The sequence below is a fragment of the Gopherus evgoodei genome, chromosome 1, assembly GCF_007399415.2.
Source record: "Gopherus evgoodei ecotype Sinaloan lineage chromosome 1, rGopEvg1_v1.p, whole genome shotgun sequence".
NCBI classification, from domain to species: Eukaryota; Metazoa; Chordata; order Testudines; family Testudinidae; genus Gopherus; species Gopherus evgoodei.
Genome location: NC_044322.1, coordinates 19,862,069 through 19,884,552, shown reverse-complemented (window position 1 = coordinate 19,884,552; position 22,484 = coordinate 19,862,069). Strand labels below are relative to the sequence as shown.

General features: G+C 46.8%; 1 protein-coding gene across 4 annotated transcripts in view; it reads left to right on the top strand.

The window, feature by feature from the left end:
- The first annotated feature begins 3,985 nt into the window (after window positions 1-3,985).
- Window positions 3,986-22,484, top strand: part of GRM5 (glutamate metabotropic receptor 5) — a 370,943-nt gene continuing 352,444 nt past the window's right edge. For 2 of the 4 annotated variants that reach the window (XM_030559067.1, XM_030559077.1), the window contains exons 1-2: window positions 3,986-4,135; window positions 14,317-15,197. In XM_030559067.1, coding sequence (XP_030414927.1) covers window positions 14,519-15,197 — 679 coding nt within the window. In that variant the 5' untranslated portion in view covers window positions 3,986-4,135; window positions 14,317-14,518. The remainder of the gene's footprint in view (window positions 4,136-14,316; window positions 15,198-22,484) is intronic. The other 2 variants (XM_030559058.1, XM_030559048.1) reach the window with 2 other exon arrangements.

Sequence of the window (22,484 nt, the reverse complement as noted above, 5' to 3'; positions counted from 1 at the left end):
CTCCTGGCGGAGGCACTAAACTGACTCTTCCTTTTTGTTCCTTGCCACTTTTACAAATATTCAAGCTCCTTTTGCCATGAGGAGCCCGTACAACTACAGAAAGAGCTGGAAGCAAAGAAGTGGATCCAAACCTTGTGAACACCAGCCATCTGTGGGCTGACAGATTAAGAACTGATCTAGTCTGTGTCCTTGCTAATTCAGGATTGTTTCCTACCACAAATTGGTCCTTTATCCAGTTGAATTTAAATATCTTGGGAGTGGAGGGGACAAAGATCAGACCACCGTGTTTGAGGGAGATTTTCTCTGGCAAAAGGGAATAGAACATCAGTGTTTCAACAGAGATTCTGCAAATGGAATGACTTGTTTGTAGCTTTCCTGTGATGTTTTGCCATCTTCATTCATGAAGAAAAGGTTTGGGATATATTTAGGATGATGTTCACCCCCATGGCCCACTTACACCCTATTCTGATGGTTTAAGTGGGGCATAGTCCTGAAGCTGCCTCTCCACGAACAGGTGAATGTAATCTGTTTTCTCCTCCCCCTCCTCTGATGTACCAACTACTATTGGTGGATTCAGCTCAACTGGCTCCTGTTTTTTTCCTGCCACTTTTACAAATAAAATAGACTCAGCACCTTTGAATCTCTGCCATTAATCTCTCCCCCCAGTGGTCCTTGACTGAGCAAAACTCCCACTGAAGACAATGGGCCCCAGAGAAGAACAAACCTACTCTCAAGACCCAGGGCTAGATTCTCCTCTGCCCTGCACCAGAGTTTCATTGACACCAGTGCAAAGTGAGTGTAAAAACAGGACTGAATCAGAATGTAAGGAGTTGTTCTCACTTGCATTGGTGGAAATATCTTCACATCGTTTGGGGCAATGGAGAAACTGGCCCCCACTCTCCCTCCTGTTCATCAGAAGGGGGCAATGCTAGGAGCCACTTGGAGCACATGTAGCAGTGAAAACAAACAAATAGACAAACAAACAGAATGGGATTTGCAATTAGAGTTTCATCCCCAATTCTTGGACTTTATACTAGTCCCTCATCATAAGTGATGGTAGCTTCTAGTATGTGAATTTGTTACAGCTGCACAGCTGGGAGCTTTCAGGACATTTCATCCTTCACCGGGACTTGAAGAGCTCCCTGCTCAGATCTGAAAACCTTTCAGCAGAAATAGGAAACTCAGCTTCATGATTTTAATTGGTATCACAGCTCCAAGTTACATACTTCTGGGTCAGAAAGAACATCGTTAGCAACTAAGCACAAAGCTTGAAACTTCCTGAAAACACAGAAGTTTAGTGCTTCTTCCATCTGAGACCCACAAGTGAATTTCATGCTTTTTACTGTGTGTGATACCTTTAAACTGAGGTCCTGTCTGTTCCAGGCCAATTCCTAAATGTAGAGATTTGCTGTGGTGTCTAAAACCAAAAATTTCCATTCCCACTGTGGTTAATCCTCATTCTGAGGTGTATTTAACTGGGGGAAGTGATGCTTGTATGTAAATTGTAAACGGTGCTTTGGGCTTCTTTGGATGAACGGCGGTCGAAAATAAACATAAATGTGGATGGATACATGCATGCGTGTAATTGTAATATTTAGCACTAGTGGGAAAAACAAGAAAAGTCATGAAAAATATCACAAATTTTCTCTAGTTTTGTCAACATTTGAAAAATTTGAAAAATGCAAATGAAAAAATAGTTTGACTTACCTCTCATAATAATAATTAATCATATTTGGCATTTATTAGAACTCTAGTAAAGCAAAATACCTTACATCGGAGTTCCCAGTAGCCCTGACCCCGCTATTAGCATGATGTAGAACCTGAGAGAATGCTGCAGAGTTTCTGCTAACTCTCTATGGCAAGGTGCAACTCATTAACACCACTCTGGAAGTGAAAGTGGCTCTCTCGAAGAGAAAAGTTGGAATCAGGGTAGAGGAGAGCACCTGGAAAAAAAACACACCTCACAATGAGCTTAATCCTTCTTTAATTAGTCCCTGCAAAATTGGTTTCGGCACCATTCACTTTCCTAAATGAACTCTTCATAAGTTCACCTGTGGCCACACCCCACTGCATCTTCTCTGTACTCTCCCTCCACAAACTACTTCTTTAGTATGGGGGGGGGAGGAAAAATACTTAAAAGTTATCCTGCAATGTTCCAAATGCCAATTTAATTTTGAGTATTCTGGTTGGGTATCCAGAAATGGAGGGACCAAAAGTGAGAGACCAATTCTAAAATATTGTCCCTAGAAATATTGGCCTTAGAGGGTTTGTCTACCCTGCAGCGGGGGGCAATTTCTACCAGCCAAGCAAACAGACAGGCTCTAGCTCTGCTGCAGCTAGAACACTAAAAATAGCAGTGTGGAGGTTGCAGCATGGGCTAGCTACCAAATACAAATGCTAAGGGTCAGGCAAGCTTTTATTTGGGCAGCTAGTACCACCCTTCCTGCCACAACATCCACATGGCTAAGTGTAGCATACTGGCTAGTGCATGTGTCTGGCTGGGCTGGAAGCTGCACTCCCCAGCTCCAATGTAGCTGTACCCAGATCAACATTGGGCTCCAGGAAACAGGACACTGGCCTGCAACTTGAAAGCCCTGGGCTGAGTTACTGGTTTCTGCCTGTGTAACCTGGTGCAACTCAATGCCTCCATTTCCTGACCCATCCTTTGTCTATTTAAATGGTGAGCTCTTCAGAAAAGGGACTCTCTCTTACTTTGTGTTTGTACAGTGCCAAGCACAATGAGCCCTGATCTTGGTTGGTGCTGCTAGAATATTAATTGTCTTATATGCTTCTATATTACATACAATGTGTATGTGTTTAAATTTTCATTCATTTACTATCACTTTATAGATAGTATGACCACATGCTTGCAGGGAGATGACTTCCACTGTATGTTGTTAAAACATATACAGAATCTGGAACATACACAGGACAATTCTGTATAAGAATACATGGCAACAGAGAAATGAGTAGCCCACTTGTAGAATACAGAAGGTGGAGCAAATTTAAATACACCATATTTGGTTTTGTTTGCAAAGCCAACAAGCCTGTTTTATTGGGAGCTTTATCAGAAGGTTAATAGCATGCATAACCAAGGCAAGTGCTAAGGCCACCCCCATCCATTTATTCAGCTAGATTTTAATCTTTGATCCAGCTGCTACAAGCATCTGGCATGCTGTAACTCAGACAAGGGAATCTGACATGGAATGACACACCCGTGTAATGATAATAGTATAAGAATATAATACTATAGATGTGTGTGTATGTGGCACAGATTAAGCATATGTGTTTAAGTATATGTAATATAGTATGTTATATATAATATACTGTATATCCTACATATCATCTAGAGCAATAGAATGAAATCCAGATGCCTAGGTCTCATTTAGTGGTAGGATGCATTCTGTTCTTGCTTGTTTATATTTACACTGTATAAATGTAGTGTAAGAACAGTATTTGGGAAGTGGGTAGGGGGAGAAAGATAGGCAGTGATTGCTCAAACGAACCAGGAAATCCCTCCATGAAACCCCCAACCCCAAATCCCTATTGGAAGACACCCAGGCACTGGATAACTTCTCAGTTCCAGACACGAAAATTCATTTCCCCCCACTTTGATCGCTTTCTGTCCCCATTTCCCCCCACCCCCATACTTCCTCTCTCTCCATCTCTGGTTTTGCTAAATATATTAGCCACCTTGTTCATCGGGTGCAGGGTCCGGACCTTCTAGGAATTTCACAAATCTATCGCGCCCGCTGGTGTCAAAGACAAGGGGGGAGGGGAGAGAACAGCATGATGTCCCTCCTGGTTTGCCTCCATTCAAGCGGGGAGGGCAGGGCAAGAGCTGGGAGGGCACGTGCCCCGCGCGGGGGCGCTGCTGTGCCAGCCCTGTGGGCCCGGCTAGTCCTGACACCTCCAGAGCAGGTGTGAACAGTGTGGCTGGCAGCCGCCTTCCTGTCCAGTTGCGCTCGGAGCCGACTGGAAGAAACACGTGCTAGGGACATAGACCGCGCGCGCGGTGTCTTCTGCATTAGGGAACTGGCTGCTGCCGCCGGCGGTGCGTTCGCTGCTGCAAGGAGCCGGCGAGAGCTTTGGAAGAATGTGAAGCCGGTGGGCTGGGACTAACTGAGGAGTCCCGGTAAGCGCTCACCTTCCTGAGCCATCGCCTGTCTTGGGTTGTCCCCGAAGGCTGGCTCGTCGGGCCGGGATGTTGTCCTTCTACCAAGGGGCTGTGGGGTGTGGTGGGTGGTGGTATTGGGGGCGGGGGCCTGGGCTCCAGCAGCAATCCCCCCCCCCATGCCCTCCTCTCTTCCTAGAGCAAGTTTGAGAAAGTAGCCCCTAGCCGGACAAGTGCTTGGGAGTCGGGCGCAGATCCGAGGTGGCTGTCCGTGCAATAGCCCAGCACTCCCCGCCTGGCTTGGCTGGTGCAGATCAGTTGGTGTGCGGGATCTGGGTCACCTGGTGTTCGCACAGAATAACGTTGAAGTGAAAAAAAACAAACCAAACCCAAGGAGTGGAAAGAGCCGGGGATGGCACAAACCCAGGCTGTGGAGCAGCGGGCACGGCAGCAAAAGTATGTTAATGCTATAAAATGGATGCACTGGCTAATCCTCCTCTGCAACGGCGTCCTGGTAAATAGGCAGCCCCAGCAGCAGCCGCTAAAGTCCAGCTCAGCTATTACTTAAATGACATTTTTACATAATAGCCTGGAATAAAGAGATTCCCTCCCACTGTTGTTGCTGCTGCTGCTGCTCGTGCCGCAGCGCTCTGGGAGGTGTTGAGTTTGTAGAGACTCAGGAATGGCTGCTGAGCCCCCCTCTCTGCCCCCCTTCCGCATAACCACATACCGCTGTCGGGCTCGTGCGCCCAGGCGAACTGTTGCACAAAGGTGCAGCTGGATGTGTGAGGAGGGGGATTTGCTGTGGTGAGCGCGCGTGGTGTGTGGCTAAGGGTTGGCCTGCAGGGAAGCCAGGCCGTTTAGAGGGGACGGAAAAGGATAGACGGAGACAGCAGCATTGGAAAGGAGTGTGGGGGAGCAGGGGATCTGCGATGGGGTCCGCGGAGCCGCAGAGGTGCAGGGATGCTGACAGCGCGAAGGCAAGGGAGCGGAGGACGCTGATGAGAGCCGCTGAGTGAGGCGGGGAAGCAGGTAATGTGTCTGCGGAGCGTGCGGGTGAATAAAGGGAGGCGTGGGAAGGAGGGCGCTGAGCAGCGGGGGCAGCGTACCAGGACTCGCAGCAGGAGATGAAAGGCGGAAGGTCTCCAGCGCCGCTAGGGAGTGGGGCAGGTTTCAGGGGTCATGCGGGGAAGGGGGGGGTGATACTTAAGGCAGTAGGAGGAGGAGGGATACTTGTTCTCGGGAAAGGCGAGGGTGGGATAAAGCAGGGAGAAGAGGGGAACTGAGGAGACTGCAGCTGGCACGGATTCTGGCCATCGGAGTTGGCAGCTCTGAATTCGCCCTTGGCCGGTTCATTGCTTCTCGCCTGGCTGTGTCTGCCTTTGTCACACTGGACTGCTGTGGCGTGGTATTGCCCCCATTTCACCGGGGAGGCCTTGTCTAAAGCAGCGGCGTCCAGTGGTGGGGTACCACCGCAGGAGGGAATCTGGTTGTAAAAAATATGTTCTCCCCTCAAATAAGCATCAGGCAGAGCCAAGGGCGGTCTCGCTGCTTGGGCTCCTAGAGGGATCTGTGCCACTTGGTGGCACTAAAAAGTTGCGATGAAGACCATGGTAATCTCTCTGCATATAAATTTCAACCTCCACCCCCATCCCGTGCCTCGTCCGCACATACTGTAGGGTCTTCGGTGTGGGCTCCGTGTGATTAAACCAGAAAGAACGAGAAAGAATTGACCAGAAAACATGTTCACTCTGCAACGGTCTTTGCAGGGGGATGTAAAACTTTGTGGAGAACTAAGATATCTGCCGGCGGAAACAATAGGGGCAAATTCGTCTCTGGAGCTACTTCTGCGGAGAAAACCCTGTACAGTGTGTGTGTGTGTGTGGGTGTGTCTAGGTCTACCTCTAAAGCTTAAGGTGCTACTTGCTCTCAGGAAGCAGGTTCTAGAGATACATGATTCATGGTTTTAGGTCATCCCGGTATCATGCATGGCACCGAATTAGCCCTGTTGCCAGACCTGTAGGGAAACGGGGAGGGAGGAGATGGAATACATTGAGTGGGGAGCCTTAAACCTTCATACACCTGAAGCAACTTCCTGCAGTGCGAAATGCAAAAGGACTCAGATCACGGGGAAGGATTCAAAACCAATCGGTTATAAACCGAGACGCTGGGAGTCTGTATGGTGTGCTGAGGAGGGGATAGGAGGCTCTGTCCTGCTAGGTTTGGACAGCGAGAGGTTCTGGAGAGCAAAGATCCAGCTGCTTTTTATCCAGAGAAAACACTAACGCCTCTTGCAAACGAGGCAGTGGCAATGCTGGATGAGCAGTGAGGGAGCAGCGTGTTGCATGGCACGAGGGGGAGGATATACTCGGTCCTGAGTCAGTCTGGGATCGGGAGACAACAGGATGTGCTGGTAGCTGGAGGACTGACAGTGCTAGCCAAGTGGAGCCAAAGGCGCTGCTGCCGGATGGTGACCTCTCCAAAGAGACCTGAGGATTATTTAGCCCCCCAAAGGTCTGCGATAGGATTTGCTATCGACGGCCGTGTTAGCAATTGCAGGGGGCACCTTGCCTGCGCGTCTTGACTGACACCCCCTGGCAAGTGTCCAATGCTGCCATCCACAAGGTAATTCGGCCGAGGCGGGCGGGGGAGGCTGTGTGTGCATCGGTCCCCGTTGCAGCCAAAGGAATTTCCGTATCCGCAGGAGATCTCCCTCCCTTTCCCCTATTCTTCCGTGTTCTGATCGCATGGCTTCTAAGCAAGACAAGGCTGCACGTGAACTGGGTAGGAAGAGGAGCAGCGCCATGCAGCGTGCTTCTCCTGCACATGGCATGGCTGTACTGTCGGTATGTCTGCTTGGGAAGTCTCCGTAGTGACACGGCTCTGGGGCCAGCACAGGCTGTGGTGTTCTGCACGCTGGGACCAGCCAGTTAGTTACCTCGCGGCTTTGCAGGCGCGACCTTCCTCCACTATTAGGTGGAGGAGGAACCTGCCGATACCTGGTTTTTCCTAGTTTTAAATGATCTGGGTGCTCCGCTGGGCAGGGGAGGCTTTTCCTCCCTGGGCAGGAGGGGCGGTATAGTGGAAAGGCAATGGACTTGCTCTCCAGAGAGAGCGGCGCGGTGCTCAGCTGAGCCCCAGCCCGCCTGTCTGACCTTGGGACAAGGCACACAACCCGCTCTCAATTCCCCAGCGAATACTTGGGGCTATTAATACTTCCTGGTGTTACCAAAATCCGCTGCTGATGCGCTCTCTTCAGATACCGTGATGAGGCCAGATATGTGGAGAGATCTAGCTGGGTCTAAGACCCCAATACATAAATGCGTGGTGTAAAGGCATATATTATAGCTCTGGCTACATCTGTAGGCAAGATTGCCCTATACTTTATAAACCCCTGTTTATGTGTGTGTATAATTCAAAACCTTAGCCCAATTTGGCAGAGTTGTTACCAATACAGGTGTCCCCCCCATTTTCCCACGCCTTAACTTGTCTCTTGAAATGCCCAGCTTGGTGCCTGCCAGGTTGAGTATCTGTCTCGGGAGGTGTCCAGCTGTTAGCAGTCTGTTAAGGACCACAGACAGCTCCTTCTAATGCTTGGGGAGAGCTGGAACTGGACTGAGGATACAGCTCTTAGCAGCTGCTCCATGTAAAAGGGAAGGAACATTTTAGTTTGACTATCAAGTGAAACTCCCCACTGGTGAGATCTGTTAGACCATGGAATCAACTTCTCCAAAGGGGAGTGATGGAAACCCCCATCCCTTGAGATATTAGGCTAGAAAAGCACTTGAAACTACCCATCAGGGAACAATCCTGAAAAGAGAGTGGGGATGCACTAGGAAACCTAACAGGTCTCTTTTATCCTTGATTTTATTATTATTGCAAAACATTCAACTGTAATTTACAATAGCACCTCACAGAGGTGAAACGTATTCAGGTAGTAATGTCTGTGCTATGCAGATGGTGGTATTGTTATAGTTTTGTTTGGCTTTTATATTTTCAATGCTGAGCAATCACCCTTTGGATCCTCAATACGTGCTTTAGCCTCTTCTTTACTTATATATTTTGACATATATCTGCTTAGTAAAGTGGCAATATGGAAATACTCTTCATGCCCCCTTGTTTAGCGATTTGCTACGATGCCTTCTGCAGTTGTCACTTTGCCTTGCTTTCTGTTTATCACTTCTTCTGGGTCTGACTGTATTGTGAATAATCAAATCATTAAGCATAGTTGCAAGCACACTGGAAATATTAGTTTCTGTGTCATTCAGCATAATTGGGGTTTTGCTAATAACAGTAATACTTTGTATATATACTGTGCGGCCTTCTATAGATCATTGGCTGTTTTACTAGAATATTAGTTGCATATTAAAAAGTGTATCAAGAATTAAAGAAATGCAGAATAGACAAAGGAGCTGTGTGGGACTGTTATAGAGCAAAGATACTAGAGGAGTCAGTATAATCCTTTATGATGGTACAATGTGTATTTCGAAGTTACTGCATTGGTCCATTTTCTGATTTTATGGTCTTTACATTTTTAATTCATGTCCTAATATTTGTAAATGGAACAACATGGTGGTTTTCATTTCCTGTCCCTTGGTGTACAGCAGTTTAGTCTATTCTTAAAGGGCATGATCCAAAGCCCATTGGAATTCACAGTACAGTTAGTTCAATGGCTGGCAACTCTAATTTTTGGTCCATTTTTTAAAAAGTAAAGTTGAACGGCTTTTGAAATCTAAACACAAAATAACCTGGTTAATATAGGTCAAGGTTTCCAAAGCAACTAGTGATTTTTGGTGCTTCAATATTTAGATGCCCAACCTGAGACATCTAAGGAACTTGATTTCCTATCATGGGTGTTCAGCACTTTCTGCAAATCAGGCCCCATTAACGTGTCTCCAATTCAGCACCCAAAATCACTTGGTCTCAATGTGCAGGGATAGTCTTCAGCCAACAAAAAACAGGAGATCAGAGTTAAGTCTTATCATCCTTAAGTTGCACTCCTTACTCAAGTTTAAATGCTCTTCCTATATAGAGCAGAGCATAGACATCTTTATTCTGTATCCCTTATGCACCCCCAAACTCCTTCTGATTCAGTGGGAGATTTGCCTGTGTAAGAATTGCACAACTGGGCTTGTGTGCCAATACATCAGCGACTGTTTTCAGATGCTTTCAGTTCCCGTGTGATGAAAATCTTGAACTTTGAGTTCCCCAGAATTTATTGGTTTAAATCAGGTAGGCTTTAAATTAATTTAATTGCTTTAACAATTGGGTGGCAGTGAAGCAGTTATGTTTGGTGTATATGTATGCCTAGGAGGCATTTAATCTGCAGATACTCGCATGAGAAGTGTTTCTACATATTGAGTGAAATTTGTCATTACATATGTGTCTTGATCCCGCTAGGTGCTATGCATTCTGACCCCAATCCAGGAAAATTTAGGTAGGTACTCAGTTGAATCAAGGGATCCCTCCTGTTCTTAAAGTGGAGTATCTTCTTAGGTGCTTTGCTGGATTAGACCCAAAGCCTTCATCACCTTGCAGGATCAAGCCCATACACAGTAGATTGATTTTCTCTCATACAAAACTTAGGCATTTAAAAATGTTAAAAAATTATTCAAAAGCACTTAATACATTACGCACTAATAGGCATTGTTGTCCGTAAGGTTACAGGGCTGTAGAAAAACTGTTTAGGAGTAAAATGATTTTCTTGTTTTCCTAATGTAAAATGGACCAAATCAATCCCCCGCCCTCAAAAAAACAATTAATAAAAAAGTCCCTAACTGAGATTATACATGAGTAATGGTGAATTACAAACCCCATATAACAAGGGAGTATAACAGAAAAGCAGACAGGCTGTTAACTCTACCATCATTAGTGGGCTCTGCTATAATGTGAGCTGTTTATATAGGAAACGTTTTACATTGTAAAGACTCAAGGAAAGTTACTTTTGCTGGAGCATAAAGCAAAGGAAGTCAGAGATGCCCCACCAGATAAACTCCCAACAATTCATGTTTTGAAGAAAGAGCAAATGTTCAAGACTCCTAGTGGCTTTTGAGGAATCAGGATTAAATTAATGAAAGTACAGTGCAAAGTCACTTTATTGTTGTTATTTTTTATTCCATCAATTATAATCCCAGATAGTTTAGCATTTCAAATTCAAGTAAATAGTTTTAGAAAGATGCAGTATTACACACACAGTGCTGGAGATGTTAATTTACTGTGCTTTTAAGCTCTGTCCTTGGCACAAAAGAGCTGGAATATTGCCCTACAAGGATATCTGAGGACTCCTCTTGACACAGGAGAGTCCTAGGATGTCATAGTGGCCAAATGCCTGTCTCCCATCCTCTCTAGAGAGTTTGGGCGGGGTACATGCCAAAGGAGAAGGGAGGCAATACAGAGTGCTGTGTGCTCCATCAGATACACAGCTGGAGTAAATTGGGGTAGCACTATTAACTTCAATGTAGCAATACTAGTTTACACTAACTGAAGCGCTCATGCAAAATGTTTCTCATTCCTGACAAGACAGCAGGTGTTCTGTTTCCACCATATATTTTAGTGGCTGCAGATTCCAGTGCGCAGCATAGACTATATGCACTGTTATATTTAGGTCTGATAGCTTTTTCCTTTTAAAATATTTTCCTGGCCATATCCAAAAAACTGGCATACACCAGTAATCCCATCTTTCTTATGTTGGAATAAATCTGGAGTAGCTCTCTTGAAGTCAGTGGTGTTGTACCAGTGTAAAACTAGTGGGCAAACAGATCCATACCCTAAGTGTTTTGTTTGTTGGATTGTGTGTGCATCCGTGAAGAAGAATAAGTGCAGGTATATTAACAGTAGTTCCCAATCCTTTACTATGCACATGTTCTTCAAGAGTTCACTGCCTTCAAACCTGAACACTCTGATGGGTCCCTTGCCCGATTTTACATTAGAGATGTCTCCCAGGAAATGCCAGTGGGATGCTCAGCCCATTGAATCTCTGCTCAACTATCTTTTAGCCAAGGAGAACCTTTTAGCCAAGTTGGGATGTTCACCATGCTGACCCTGATGACATCCCTCAGTGCCCTGCCTGCAAAGACAGATGATCTCTCTTTAACGCTGGTGTAAATTCTAAATAACTCCACTGGTGCACTTAATGATGCCAGTGTAAATTCCATGTAATTTCACTAGCTGGTTTAAAATCCATGGAAGACAGTGGGAGTCTCTCCATTGACTTCAGTGGGCTTTGGATCAGAGTCCTAGCTATACCAATGTAAATCCCAAGTGACTCTGCTGGTTCTCTTAGTGATGTGGGTAAATTCCCAAGTAAATTTATTCTGTCACTTAGCTACTGTGGTGTAATTGAAATAACTGTCAGCTCTGATGTAACTAAGATCAGAATCTGGCTTTCTGGCCCTGGCTCTGAGGAGTGAAAGAGTTTGAGGGCTCTCAGAGTTGGCCTTTGGGCCCTATGGAGCCCTCAGTGTAGGCTCCCCTTGATTTTGGTGAACTGGAAATGTAAAGGAGAACCTCAGCTTTTGTTTTTTAGCTCTCTACCTTTCAGAGATAATTTTGCAAACGAACACCAGTATAAACACATGTAAACTGGGGTTGAGAGGAACAGATTGCTGGGCTCTACTTTCTGCACTCTGAGGCCTGGGAAGGCAAACATTGCCAACCTGGCACCCTCTTCACATGCATAATATTGAGTTGGTTACCTGAAGCTGTAAATGTAAAGAATCATGTCACTAACCTGCCCGGCTGCATTGGACTGGCCCTGTTGTGATAATGGTACACAGGAATTTGATAACTTGGTGGAGAATCATTGTTAAACAAGCTCATCCAAAAATACTCCGTCTGGCTCTGTTTGCTGAGTACACAGCTACCCAGAGAGGCAGGAGGTGAGCAGCACTTTTTAATTACACTCCAGCCTTGCTCTGAGCCAGGGCCAGAATTTGGCCATTTAACAATAGTGCTTTGCTGCCGGAGGAACTGAACACACTTTACAAACATCAGCTGATTTGAATAACAGGGCTTGTAGTGGAATAAAGGTGGAAATAAACGTGTTAAACATTATAATAAGTTAAATTAATTTACAGTGTAAGATTTTAATCTGTCCTGATAATTTACAAAAGTACCCTGGAATGATCTGTCATCCATAAAACAGTTTACACCTGATACTGAATTGTCTTCAGAGGCACACAATAAACAGTTGGAGGATCTAAGATAAGTAGTAGCAACATTCTGTAATTAAATTGAGACTAGTTAACCTGAATTGCATCACTTTTATTGCTTCACTGCAGAGGATTGTTATAGTGATATTCCAAGTCTTCACAGACTATAAAGCACTTGTTAAACTGATTTACAACAGTTTTGCAAGGTGTATTTCATTGCTAACGCTTTCTATTAATACTGAAAATTACAAGGACTATTTTTTTCAGTATTGTTTTATTATCACTCCTCTTTGAAGAAATTATTTTGCAGATGTTCAGCTAAACATTGCACGACTGTACTTCTGTGCAAATAGTTTTTTAGAATACTTCTTTAAAACATGATGTGAGGATAAAATGTCCAAATAAAGTTGGCTATCCTTAGACACTAATGTCTTTTGTGTTGGACTATGTGTTTGTTGTTTTCAGCGTTATGAGCTTTAACTTCATTGTGGCACAGGCTTAAACTATATACCTGTGAGTGATAAGGTAGGAATTTGCTAGATTCTGATCTACCTCAGTCTCAATACAATGCTAAGAGAAGGAGTTAGGAAGATATGCAGTATAACTTCCTCCAGCAGAAATTTCTCACAGCTTCTTTTGAAATAGCTGGCATGGGCCATTGTCAGAGACAGGATACTGGACTGGTCTCAACTTGGTCTGATCCACGATTGTTCCTAATTCCATTCACTTCAGTGGATGTATATCGGTGTAACTGAGATTAGAATCTGGTCTAGAATTTACAGTTATCTCATTACTAATGGGGTTGGGTATGTGGTTTTTCTAACCAGCTCTGAGCCTTCAGAGTCACATGTGCTTCACTTTACAGGCTGTGAATAGTCCCACTGACACAAACAGGACAACACACAGTGCCTAAAATGTGCTACAGTCTTGGCTGGATCAGGGCATGTAAGAGACTTTGAACAGAGTTCAGCAATGCGCTAAGCACCTGCTGTGAGGTTCTAAGTGTTTTAAAGTCCCTGTGACTTCGCTATTCTGACCAGGATATGAAGTCTTTGATGACAAATGAAAAATAAGTACCAAAGCAACAATTAAAAAAAAAATCAAATGCAGCTCTTTTCTAGTCTGCAGTGCAGAGTGCATAAAATGTTTCGTGCACCATTGTGTCTGCATTGCATGTACGCTGTTGTTTTTCTATCGTGGGGACCTGTGTAAACAGTTTATACTCCAAAGAGTTACACTTATCACTGGTGTAGGTGGGTTCAACCCTGCAGAAATCAGTGGCATTGCATGCACTTATTACACCTGGTGAATTTTACCTACAGATGCAAAACAAGGAAACACAGTCTACCTTTCAGCTAGTCTGATATTAGGACTAATTTACTACATCTGTGACTAAATACAGAGTAGTTAGTATTTAAAAATAATATGGATATTAATTAAAATTCGGTACTTAGTAGTTGCTAACAAAAGTGATTGTTTTCAAATCTTTCTGTCAATGGAAATCGATAGCCTTTTTTGAACCAACTGAGTTTTGCACAAGATTTGAAGGGCCAGATTCTGCTCCCATTTATATCAGTGTAGGTCTGCAGTGACTCCACTGATGGCAGTGGAGTTCCTTTGGATTTATACTAGTGGAATTGGGCCAGAGTACATTACTGTGCGTCCTATGTATATTCTGAATTACAATATTCAAATGTTCGAAAGGTTAAGGAGGAGATTTTCAAAGGCACAAATGAGAAGTAGGGCACATCAATGGGAATTAACTGCCGTTAATGGGAATTAACTGCCATTTGTGCCTTAGAAATTAGCTCCCCCAAGTGCTTTTTGTGTATCCCTTTTAAACATTCTGGCTTCAGTAGAGCTCTGTTGATTTACACCAGCTGAGGACCTGACCCAGCATAATGAAATGGTAAAGCACAAGAAGCTTTTTTAGCTTGCAAGATAATGAAAAAAGTAAATGTGTGATGTGGTGTTATCACCATTGGCAGCAGAGGGAATAGACATCCTTACAACTGATTTTAAAGCTATTTCCCGTATCTTTTTTTTTTGAAGGTTATGAAGATTATGATCACATGTGCAGCTCTGCCTAGCTGTTCCCTTGGAGACGATGGTGATTCCCTAGAGAATAGGTGGAAATGCCTGGTTAACCATCAGCTTCCTGCTCTTTTTATCCAAAAGATTCTCTAACTACATTTTAACAACTCTCCATTTTATTACATCATGTTGTCTCTACCAGCTTAAACTATTTCCTAAGATGGTCCTTTTGCTGTTCCTTGCAATCCTGTTATTGAAGGAAGATGCCAGTGGGAACTTTGGGTTTTTGGTTTCTGCACAGTCCAATGAAAGAAGGGTGGTTGCACATATGCCTGGTGATATTATCATTGGAGCTTTGTTTTCTGTCCACCATCAGCCAACTGTTGACAAGGTCCATGAGAGAAAATGTGGAGAGGTAAGGGAGCAATATGGCATACAGAGAGTGGAAGCAATGCTTCATACCCTGGACAGAATTAATCTGGACCCAACACTGTTGCCAAATATAACACTAGGCTGTGAAATAAGGGACTCTTGTTGGCATTCTGCTGTGGCTCTGGAGCAAAGCATTGAGTTCATAAGGGATTCTCTTATTTCATCAGAAGAAGAAGAGGGGATAGTGCACTGTGTCGATGGATCTTCAACATCTATCCACTCCAAGAAACCCATTGTTGGCGTCATTGGACCTGGTTCTAGTTCAGTAGCGATCCAGGTCCAGAACTTGTTGCAGCTTTTCAATATACCTCAGATTGCTTATTCTGCCACGAGCATGGACCTAAGTGACAAAACGCTGTTCAAGTATTTCATGAGAGTCGTGCCATCGGATGCACAGCAAGCTCGAGCTATGGTGGACATTGTCAAACGCTATAACTGGACCTATGTTTCTGCTGTACATACTGAAGGCAAGTGTTCTGCTTTTTTCATCCAAGCATGATTTTGAATTGCAAGCAGTAGGGAGTTAATTGCTAGATGATTATAGTGTTGTCTCTCTTTTTTTTAACCTGTTAGTTCTGAATGGTGTGGATTACGTACTTTAGTTTAAACATTAATTTCATACACTTGATGTGTCTTGATGACATTGGGCTGGTATTGATTGAACAGAAGGTTTGAAATCCAGAGTTTTACAGTGTGAAATGTGTTTTTCATATAATTTATCACTTACATAAAGTCCTTCAGGTGCCATTTAAAAATTGGCTGGGTAATTATTTTAATGTAGCTACTACTCAATACAGCAGTTAGAATATTCATTATGTTTATGGTGGTGGCAACTGCTAAGGGAGCTAATTCTGGTCTTAGCAGTATGAGCTTCACTGGGGCATGGGAGAGCGGTGATAGTAGCTAAGCCATGTGCTCCTCGTTAGCACTTGATGCCAGTATGAGGGTATGCCTAAGAGACTTGGGGACCTGGCCAGTGCTCTGAGTGACCACACCTCCTTAGGATAAAGGAGAACATTTTGCCAGGACCCCTCTCTAGTATTTAATGGACCACTAGGTCAATTTTTTTATCTATATCTGCTCCTCTGCATTTGGGGATGGGTGGGAAGAGCCTTCTTGCACCTTTGTCACACTCCCATGTTCCATGCAGGTGTGTAACAGGCCTGAATTATGCCCTGCATACCTCTCCTTCCTTTAAGTTTCTTCCAAGATTAGAGATTTTACACTGTACTATGAAGTGCATGCAGTAAAAGCATGGGATAGGGAGGAGTGAAGGTAGATTCCAAATGAGAAAAAGAGCCTGATTCCCCCATGATTTACACTGGCTTACTACACTGGGGTAAGTGAGAGGAAAAGCAAGCCCAAACCACTATAAGCCCTGCTTTTACGTGCCTGAGCAACACCAGAGAGTGGGAGTGCTGGGGCAGTACTGGTCACACAGTGCTTGCAGCGTGGGGTAGAGTAAATGTGTAGGAGTGAGCATGCTGTCCAAAAGAACAGTATATTTCTTTGCCCAGCAAGTGTTGAACACCTCTGCAGATGTCCTATTTGCTTTATCACAACCTTTGGTCAACAGCTCTTCCCCCCTCCTCCTGCCCCCCCCCTCACATACTGTGGATCTGGTGCTTCGATAGGCACTTTACCCATCTTTTTTGGGTAATGTTGACCTCATGCATGAGTGTGGTGACCTCCTCTACTCTGGTTGATACCTATAACACATCATATAGGACTTAGACCTAAGTATTAAAAGACCATTGACCCTAGTGAATGTAAACTGTTTTAGAATTTATATGCAGATTTTTAAAAGCAATTTTTCCATCCTGATCATGAGGGCTGATGAGTAATTGCAGTCTTATTCAGATATGTATGCATGAATACATTAGCAGTTTAATGTAACAGCGTATAAATCACACAGCATCATATGATGCGCTGAAGCTGCTATTGGTCATAAGACCTCCATGTCGGACATTCCCATCACAAAATGTGTGTGAATATCAGCTTGGGAGCATGATTTAAAAAAATAGGAGGATATAAGTGATATATTAGTGTTGCATATTATCATATGTCACTTTTTTAACTCTTCCAACTTCTGCACAAGCAACGCCCCCTTTTTAAGGTCACGCATCCAACACAAGCAGAGTTGAGCTAGTGTCGAAGTCTGTCTCCACACGTCATAGACACACAACATAGACCAGACAGTAACATGCATCCCCTGATAATCTTACCACAGAAGACTGGTACATAGTGGTGGTTGAATGTTGGGAAGGAGGAACATGGGAACACTGGAATTGAAGCTAGAGATCACTGCTGTGGATGAGACAAAGGGGGTGGATGGGTTTAGGGATGGGAAGAAGGGACCCAACAACCACCAAATGTGTAACTAGTAAGATGTTTGCTTATCACCATCCTGAACACATGGAATAGATGGTGGTCTTTAAACCAAAACCTTGGATAGGGTGCGGTGTGGAGCATCCCTGGAGAGATGCCCAGTCTCTCCTAATGCTGTTCTTTGCACAGATAAGGAAATGCAGTTTGTGGAGCAAGAAGCCTCCCTGTCCACTTTTCGGTGTCCTGTTATTGCAAGCAGCCTCAAGAACAGTTGTGGGGAAGTTTCTTGCTTGTCTTTCCATCCCTGCCTGGCCACACAGAGGCTGCTCACCATCTGGGCCTTTTTGCAAATTGCATCTGTGTCTGTTTTTGTCTTTTCAGGTGGTATCCTCTTGGGTTCAGGGATTGTCTTCCTCTGTGTTGGAAAATGTCTTATGCCCTTTGAATGCTACCGCCACCTGAAATAAAAAATAATAACTAACCTCCCCTCCGCCCCAAAAAAACGTGTAACTGCCAATGAAGAGCTGGATTTCCAGATGTTTCAAATGAATGCTGTGCTTTATCTTATGATCAATCTCTAGTAAACAAGAATCCACAAGCACAGAAGGAAACATCAAGGACTTTTCTTTGCTAAGTCTGGAAAGAATTGTTAGAACCTAAGGGCAGATTCTCAACTGGTGAAATTCAGCAGAGCTTCATCTGTTTTACACTAGTTGAGGGTTAGATCCTCACTGTTCAAATGTATCGTTTGGTAAATTTTTGCAAAGCAGTTTGAAAGAACCTAACATCTGAAGTACTGTGTTCCAGTAGGGGTGTTTTACATGGAAATAAAGATCTTGCCAAGTGGAAACCTCCAAGGCCTGATTACACCATGTTTACACCAGAGTAGCTCCATTGATGTTATTGGAGGTACTCCTGATTTGCAGTGGGAGTGGGTGAGAGTAGAATCTGAGGCACACATTGGGATCCTAGTATCAGAGGGGTAGCCGTGTTAGTCTGGATCTGTAAAAGCAGCAAAGAATCCTGGGACACCTTATAGACTAACAGACGTTTTGGAGCATGAGCTTTCGTGGGTGAATACCCACTTCATCATGCATCTGACGAAGTGGGTATTCACCCATGAAAGCCCATGCTCCAAAACGTCTGTTAGTCTATAAGGTGCCACAGGATTCTTTGCTGCTTTTATTGGGATCCTACCATCTGATGTCAGATGAAGACGATGAGCATGTCCTCTCTGTCTGAATAGCCTCAGAATTCCACAAACATAAAACGTGAACAGTTTGCCTTTAAAATTGGCTATAGAAATAGGAATTCGTTCAGATGTGCTGGGCACTTTCCAAACACTTGCGACGCTATTCATGTGCCTTGTTATTTTCCCTTTTAAAAATATGTCTAAACTATTCCCAACTACTCACACACCTAGTGATTTGTAGGTTTTATTTTTTAACTGTAACTCATCCTAGCCTAGTTTCTATTTTTTTAAACCTCCTGACTCTTGTACATTTACCTATTGATTTACACCCATTATTATTATTATTTCAAATACGAGTAAAAATGCTAAATCCCACTCATATGCCTAACTGCTATCTTATCCATGATCCCCACGCATTAACCATTGAGATGGCAACTCCCAGCCCCTCCTTCAGGATCTTTCATAAGCCATTCTCCTCTGCCTATGTGTATATGCACAGCACCGTCAGCCCTGACACGCAATCTCTGACTTCCTGAGGGGGAATGTTTCCATCCCCCAGGAGGCAGAGAGATCCTACACCTCATGGCTGCCTTTGGTAGAGGACCTGGACAGGGAGGAACCTGAAGGGAAAGTCCATCCTGGCTGATTAAAAGATGTTAAGGTTAGAAGGTACCACTAGTCTACCCTCTGCATAACACAGGCCATAAAATTTCACCCAGTAATCCCTGAAGTGGAGGGAAAATATTATTACTCATTTTCCAGCCCTGCGCTATACAAGCACACAGAGATTATCCCTTCCCCTGAGAATCTAAATAGACATAAGGTAGGAGGGGAAACAGAGAAGAGAAGTGAGTTTCTCAAGGTCAGTGGAAGAACTGGGTTTAGACCCAGGTCTCCTGAGCCCTAGCCTAGCTCTGACAGTACAATTTATTTCCTTACATAAACAGTGTGTAGCGAGACGGTGGGATATCCCACAGCCCCGCTGCGGGACAAACCTTTCCCAACCCTGCTTTGACCGGGGCCACTAGGGCTTGCGCCCGCCCCTCAGAGGTCACGGTGCAGACCCAGAAGTATAAAAGCTCACCGGCGGAGGTCAGTGCGGCCCCAGCCGCCAGAGAGAACAGACGTCTGTGACCGAGCTCCTGCTGGGGAGACAGCAGAAGGTCGCAGCCGGCCTGACGTCGCACCAGGCCGGCCAAGCCTACTCCTTGCTCAATATCCCGGGGAGGCCTGGCTGAGCCTACTCCTAGCTCATTACCCCGAGGAGGACTGGTCAGGCTTACCCAACTCCCGCTACCCCGAGGAGAAGCCGAGACTGCCGCTTGCCGGCTACCCCGAGGACCCACTGAGCCCACCCGTGAACACTTACCCTGAGGAGCCGATGGTGGTTGACCCCTCTGCTGACACCATGACGATTCAGGTACTCGATGAGGGGGAGAGTGGAAGTGGCCCGGGGGTAGCCGACCCCAGTCTGGCTGCAACACTGCCAGAACCAATGTCAGTGTGTTGCGGCTTGGATCCCCACTGACAGCAGCGACTCCCCGCCGCTGCTAGGCCCCCGGGCTGGGATGCAGTGGAGTGGGAGGGCCTGCGTTCCCCCCCCGCCACCCAACTCTTGGGTGGCAGGCTCCCCCTTTTCCCCTGCGCTGAGGAGGCCAAAAGCCACCTATTGACTTACTGTGTTTGCTGCCCCACCCTGACCTAAGGGCTGGGCCTAGAACTGTTACTGCTCAGCCCTGCCTAAGGGCCTGAGCCTATTGACTTACTGTGCTTGCTGCTCAGCCCTGCCTAAGGGCCCAAGCATAGTGACTCATGTTGGTTGTTGCCTCGCCCTGACCAGGGCCCGGGCTTAAGGCTACGGACAGTGAGGCTGTGGGATATCCCACAGCCCCGCTGCAGGACAAACCGTGGCTGCGCCGCGTCACACGTGGTACCAGAAGTGGGGACTTCTGCCCAGAATGTGGGCACGAGGCATTGAGCCCGAGAGAAAGGGGCTGGGGGGGAGTGAACCCCCCCCCGAGACATGGATCTGTCCCAGCTCTTCACGTTTTTGACAGAGAGCCAGGAGCGACAGCAGGCCGCCCAACTGCAGCAGCAGCAGAAGCAGCAGGCCGCCAAATCTGGCAACAGCTACAGCTGGTCGAACAGCTAGGAGCCCAGCAGCAACAGCTGATTCAGGATTTGACCACCCAGAACCAGGACTTCCAGTGAGAATGCTTACAGCAGTTCGCGACAGCGCTGTCCCGACCTGCAGACCCCCAGCCGGGAGGCCCGGAGGGGACCCATCAGCTAAACCTGCCTGTAAGGCTAACCAAGATGGGCCCACTAGATGACCCCGAGGCCTTCCTGGTGACCTTTGAAAGGGTGGCCCAGGTCACCGGGTGTGTCCCTGACCAGTGGGCCCCCTCCTGACCCCTTACTTGACCTGAACAGCAAAATCCACATATCGGAGTTTATCGACAGAGGAGGCCAGGGACTATACCCGGGTGAAGGCAGCAATTTTGGATGCTCTGGACGTTAGCCCCAAAACTTTTCTCCAGCGGTTCCGGAGTCTTGTCTACAACGCCGGCACCTGGCCCTGGCTGATGGCGTGGCAGCTGAGAGACCTATGCAAGAGATGGCTACAACCGGACCGGTGGAGCCCCGAAGAGCTCCTGGAACAGGTTATTATGGAGCAGTTCCTCCACATCCTCCCGCCATGGGGAAGGGCCTGGGTCCTTTGGCACTGGCTCCCGACGGTGGCCACCACCTTCACCCTCATGGAAAACTTCCTTGCGGGGGAAAACCCACTCGGACCGGGGACACAGGGTCCGTCCTCCAGGGCTTGAGCGCCCCAACCCCGAGCGACGGGGCGAACACGCGCGCCGACCTGTGGACACCCCTGCGGATTCAGGAACCCTGGGCTTGGCGGCCCAATGGGCCCTCTCAGCAAACTCCTCCAGGCACCGGGCCCGGGACCGGCCGTGCCCCGCGGAGCCCTGCTGCGAGCCCGAAAGGTGGTGCGAACTGACTAGGATGACCCGAAATTGGGCCCTGTTTCTCCTGCGGGAGGCAGGGGCACCTTCAGCGGGACTGCCCGGAGATGGATTGCAGCTTTGGGCACATCTGTACTGGCGAGAACCGCGCCCGAGGGCTGCAGGCCACTAAAATGCCGTGTCCGTAACCGTCGGGGACTGCCAGACGCAAGCCCTGATTGACTCGGGCTGCGGACAGACGCTCGTCTGCCAGAACCTTGGCGTCCCTGAAAACCCACGCCTGGGAACTATACGCTTGCAGTGTATTCATGGTGACGTCCGACCGTACGCGAGCGCCCGAGTTCCCCTCATGGTGGAGGGAGTCACACGAACCCTCGTGGTCGCTTACCCTGTGATTCTGGGGCAGGATTGGCCGGAGTTTGTGGGCGTCCTGCGGGCCTACACCCAGAAAAACCCTGAGGTCACCCCCGTCTTCAAAGGGGAACGCCCCGAGGAACTGGCTGAGGAGACTGAGGTGGCCAGGCCAGAGAGCCAGGACGTCTCGTCAGGGGACCCCCTGCCGATGCCCATTGATAACCCCGCGATCGACACAGATTTCTGCCAGGACCAGTGGGAGGACCCTACCCTGGGCCAGGCATATGAGCAGCTCGCGGCGGTGGATGGCACCCTTCTTGATCCCGCCCGAGCTAAAAGCTGGTCCCACTTCGAGCTGCGGCACAACTGTCTCTATCGGGTGGATCGGGACTCCCACACTGGGGAACTACAGACTCAACTGTTGGTGTCTCGGTGCCACTGACAGGCGGTGATGAGGCTTGCCCACGACGTCCCAGCTGCCGGGCACTTAGGCCAGGAAAAGACCCTCGCCTGGATCTTGTCGCGTTTTTTCTGGCCCAGGGTGCATCAGGAGGTGCGGAACTATTGCAATTCCTGTCCAGCGTGCCAGCTGGCGGCTCCCTCCCGGACGGCCCCAGCCCCCCGCATACCCATGCCCATCGTGGAGACACCATTTGAGTGGGTGGCGATGGACTTGGTGGGACCCCTCCCAAGAAACCGGGCCGGGTTTCTCTACATCTTAGTCATCGTGGACTATGCCACCCGCTTCCCCGAAGCTGTCCCGCTCCGGAGCATCACTGCGAGGACCATTGCCTACAAACTGGTCAAGGTCTTTGCCCGCGTAGGCCTGCCCCGGGAAATCCTTACCGACCAGGGTACCAACTTTACTTCCCGGCTGCTGCAACAGGTCTGTGAACTCCTCGGGA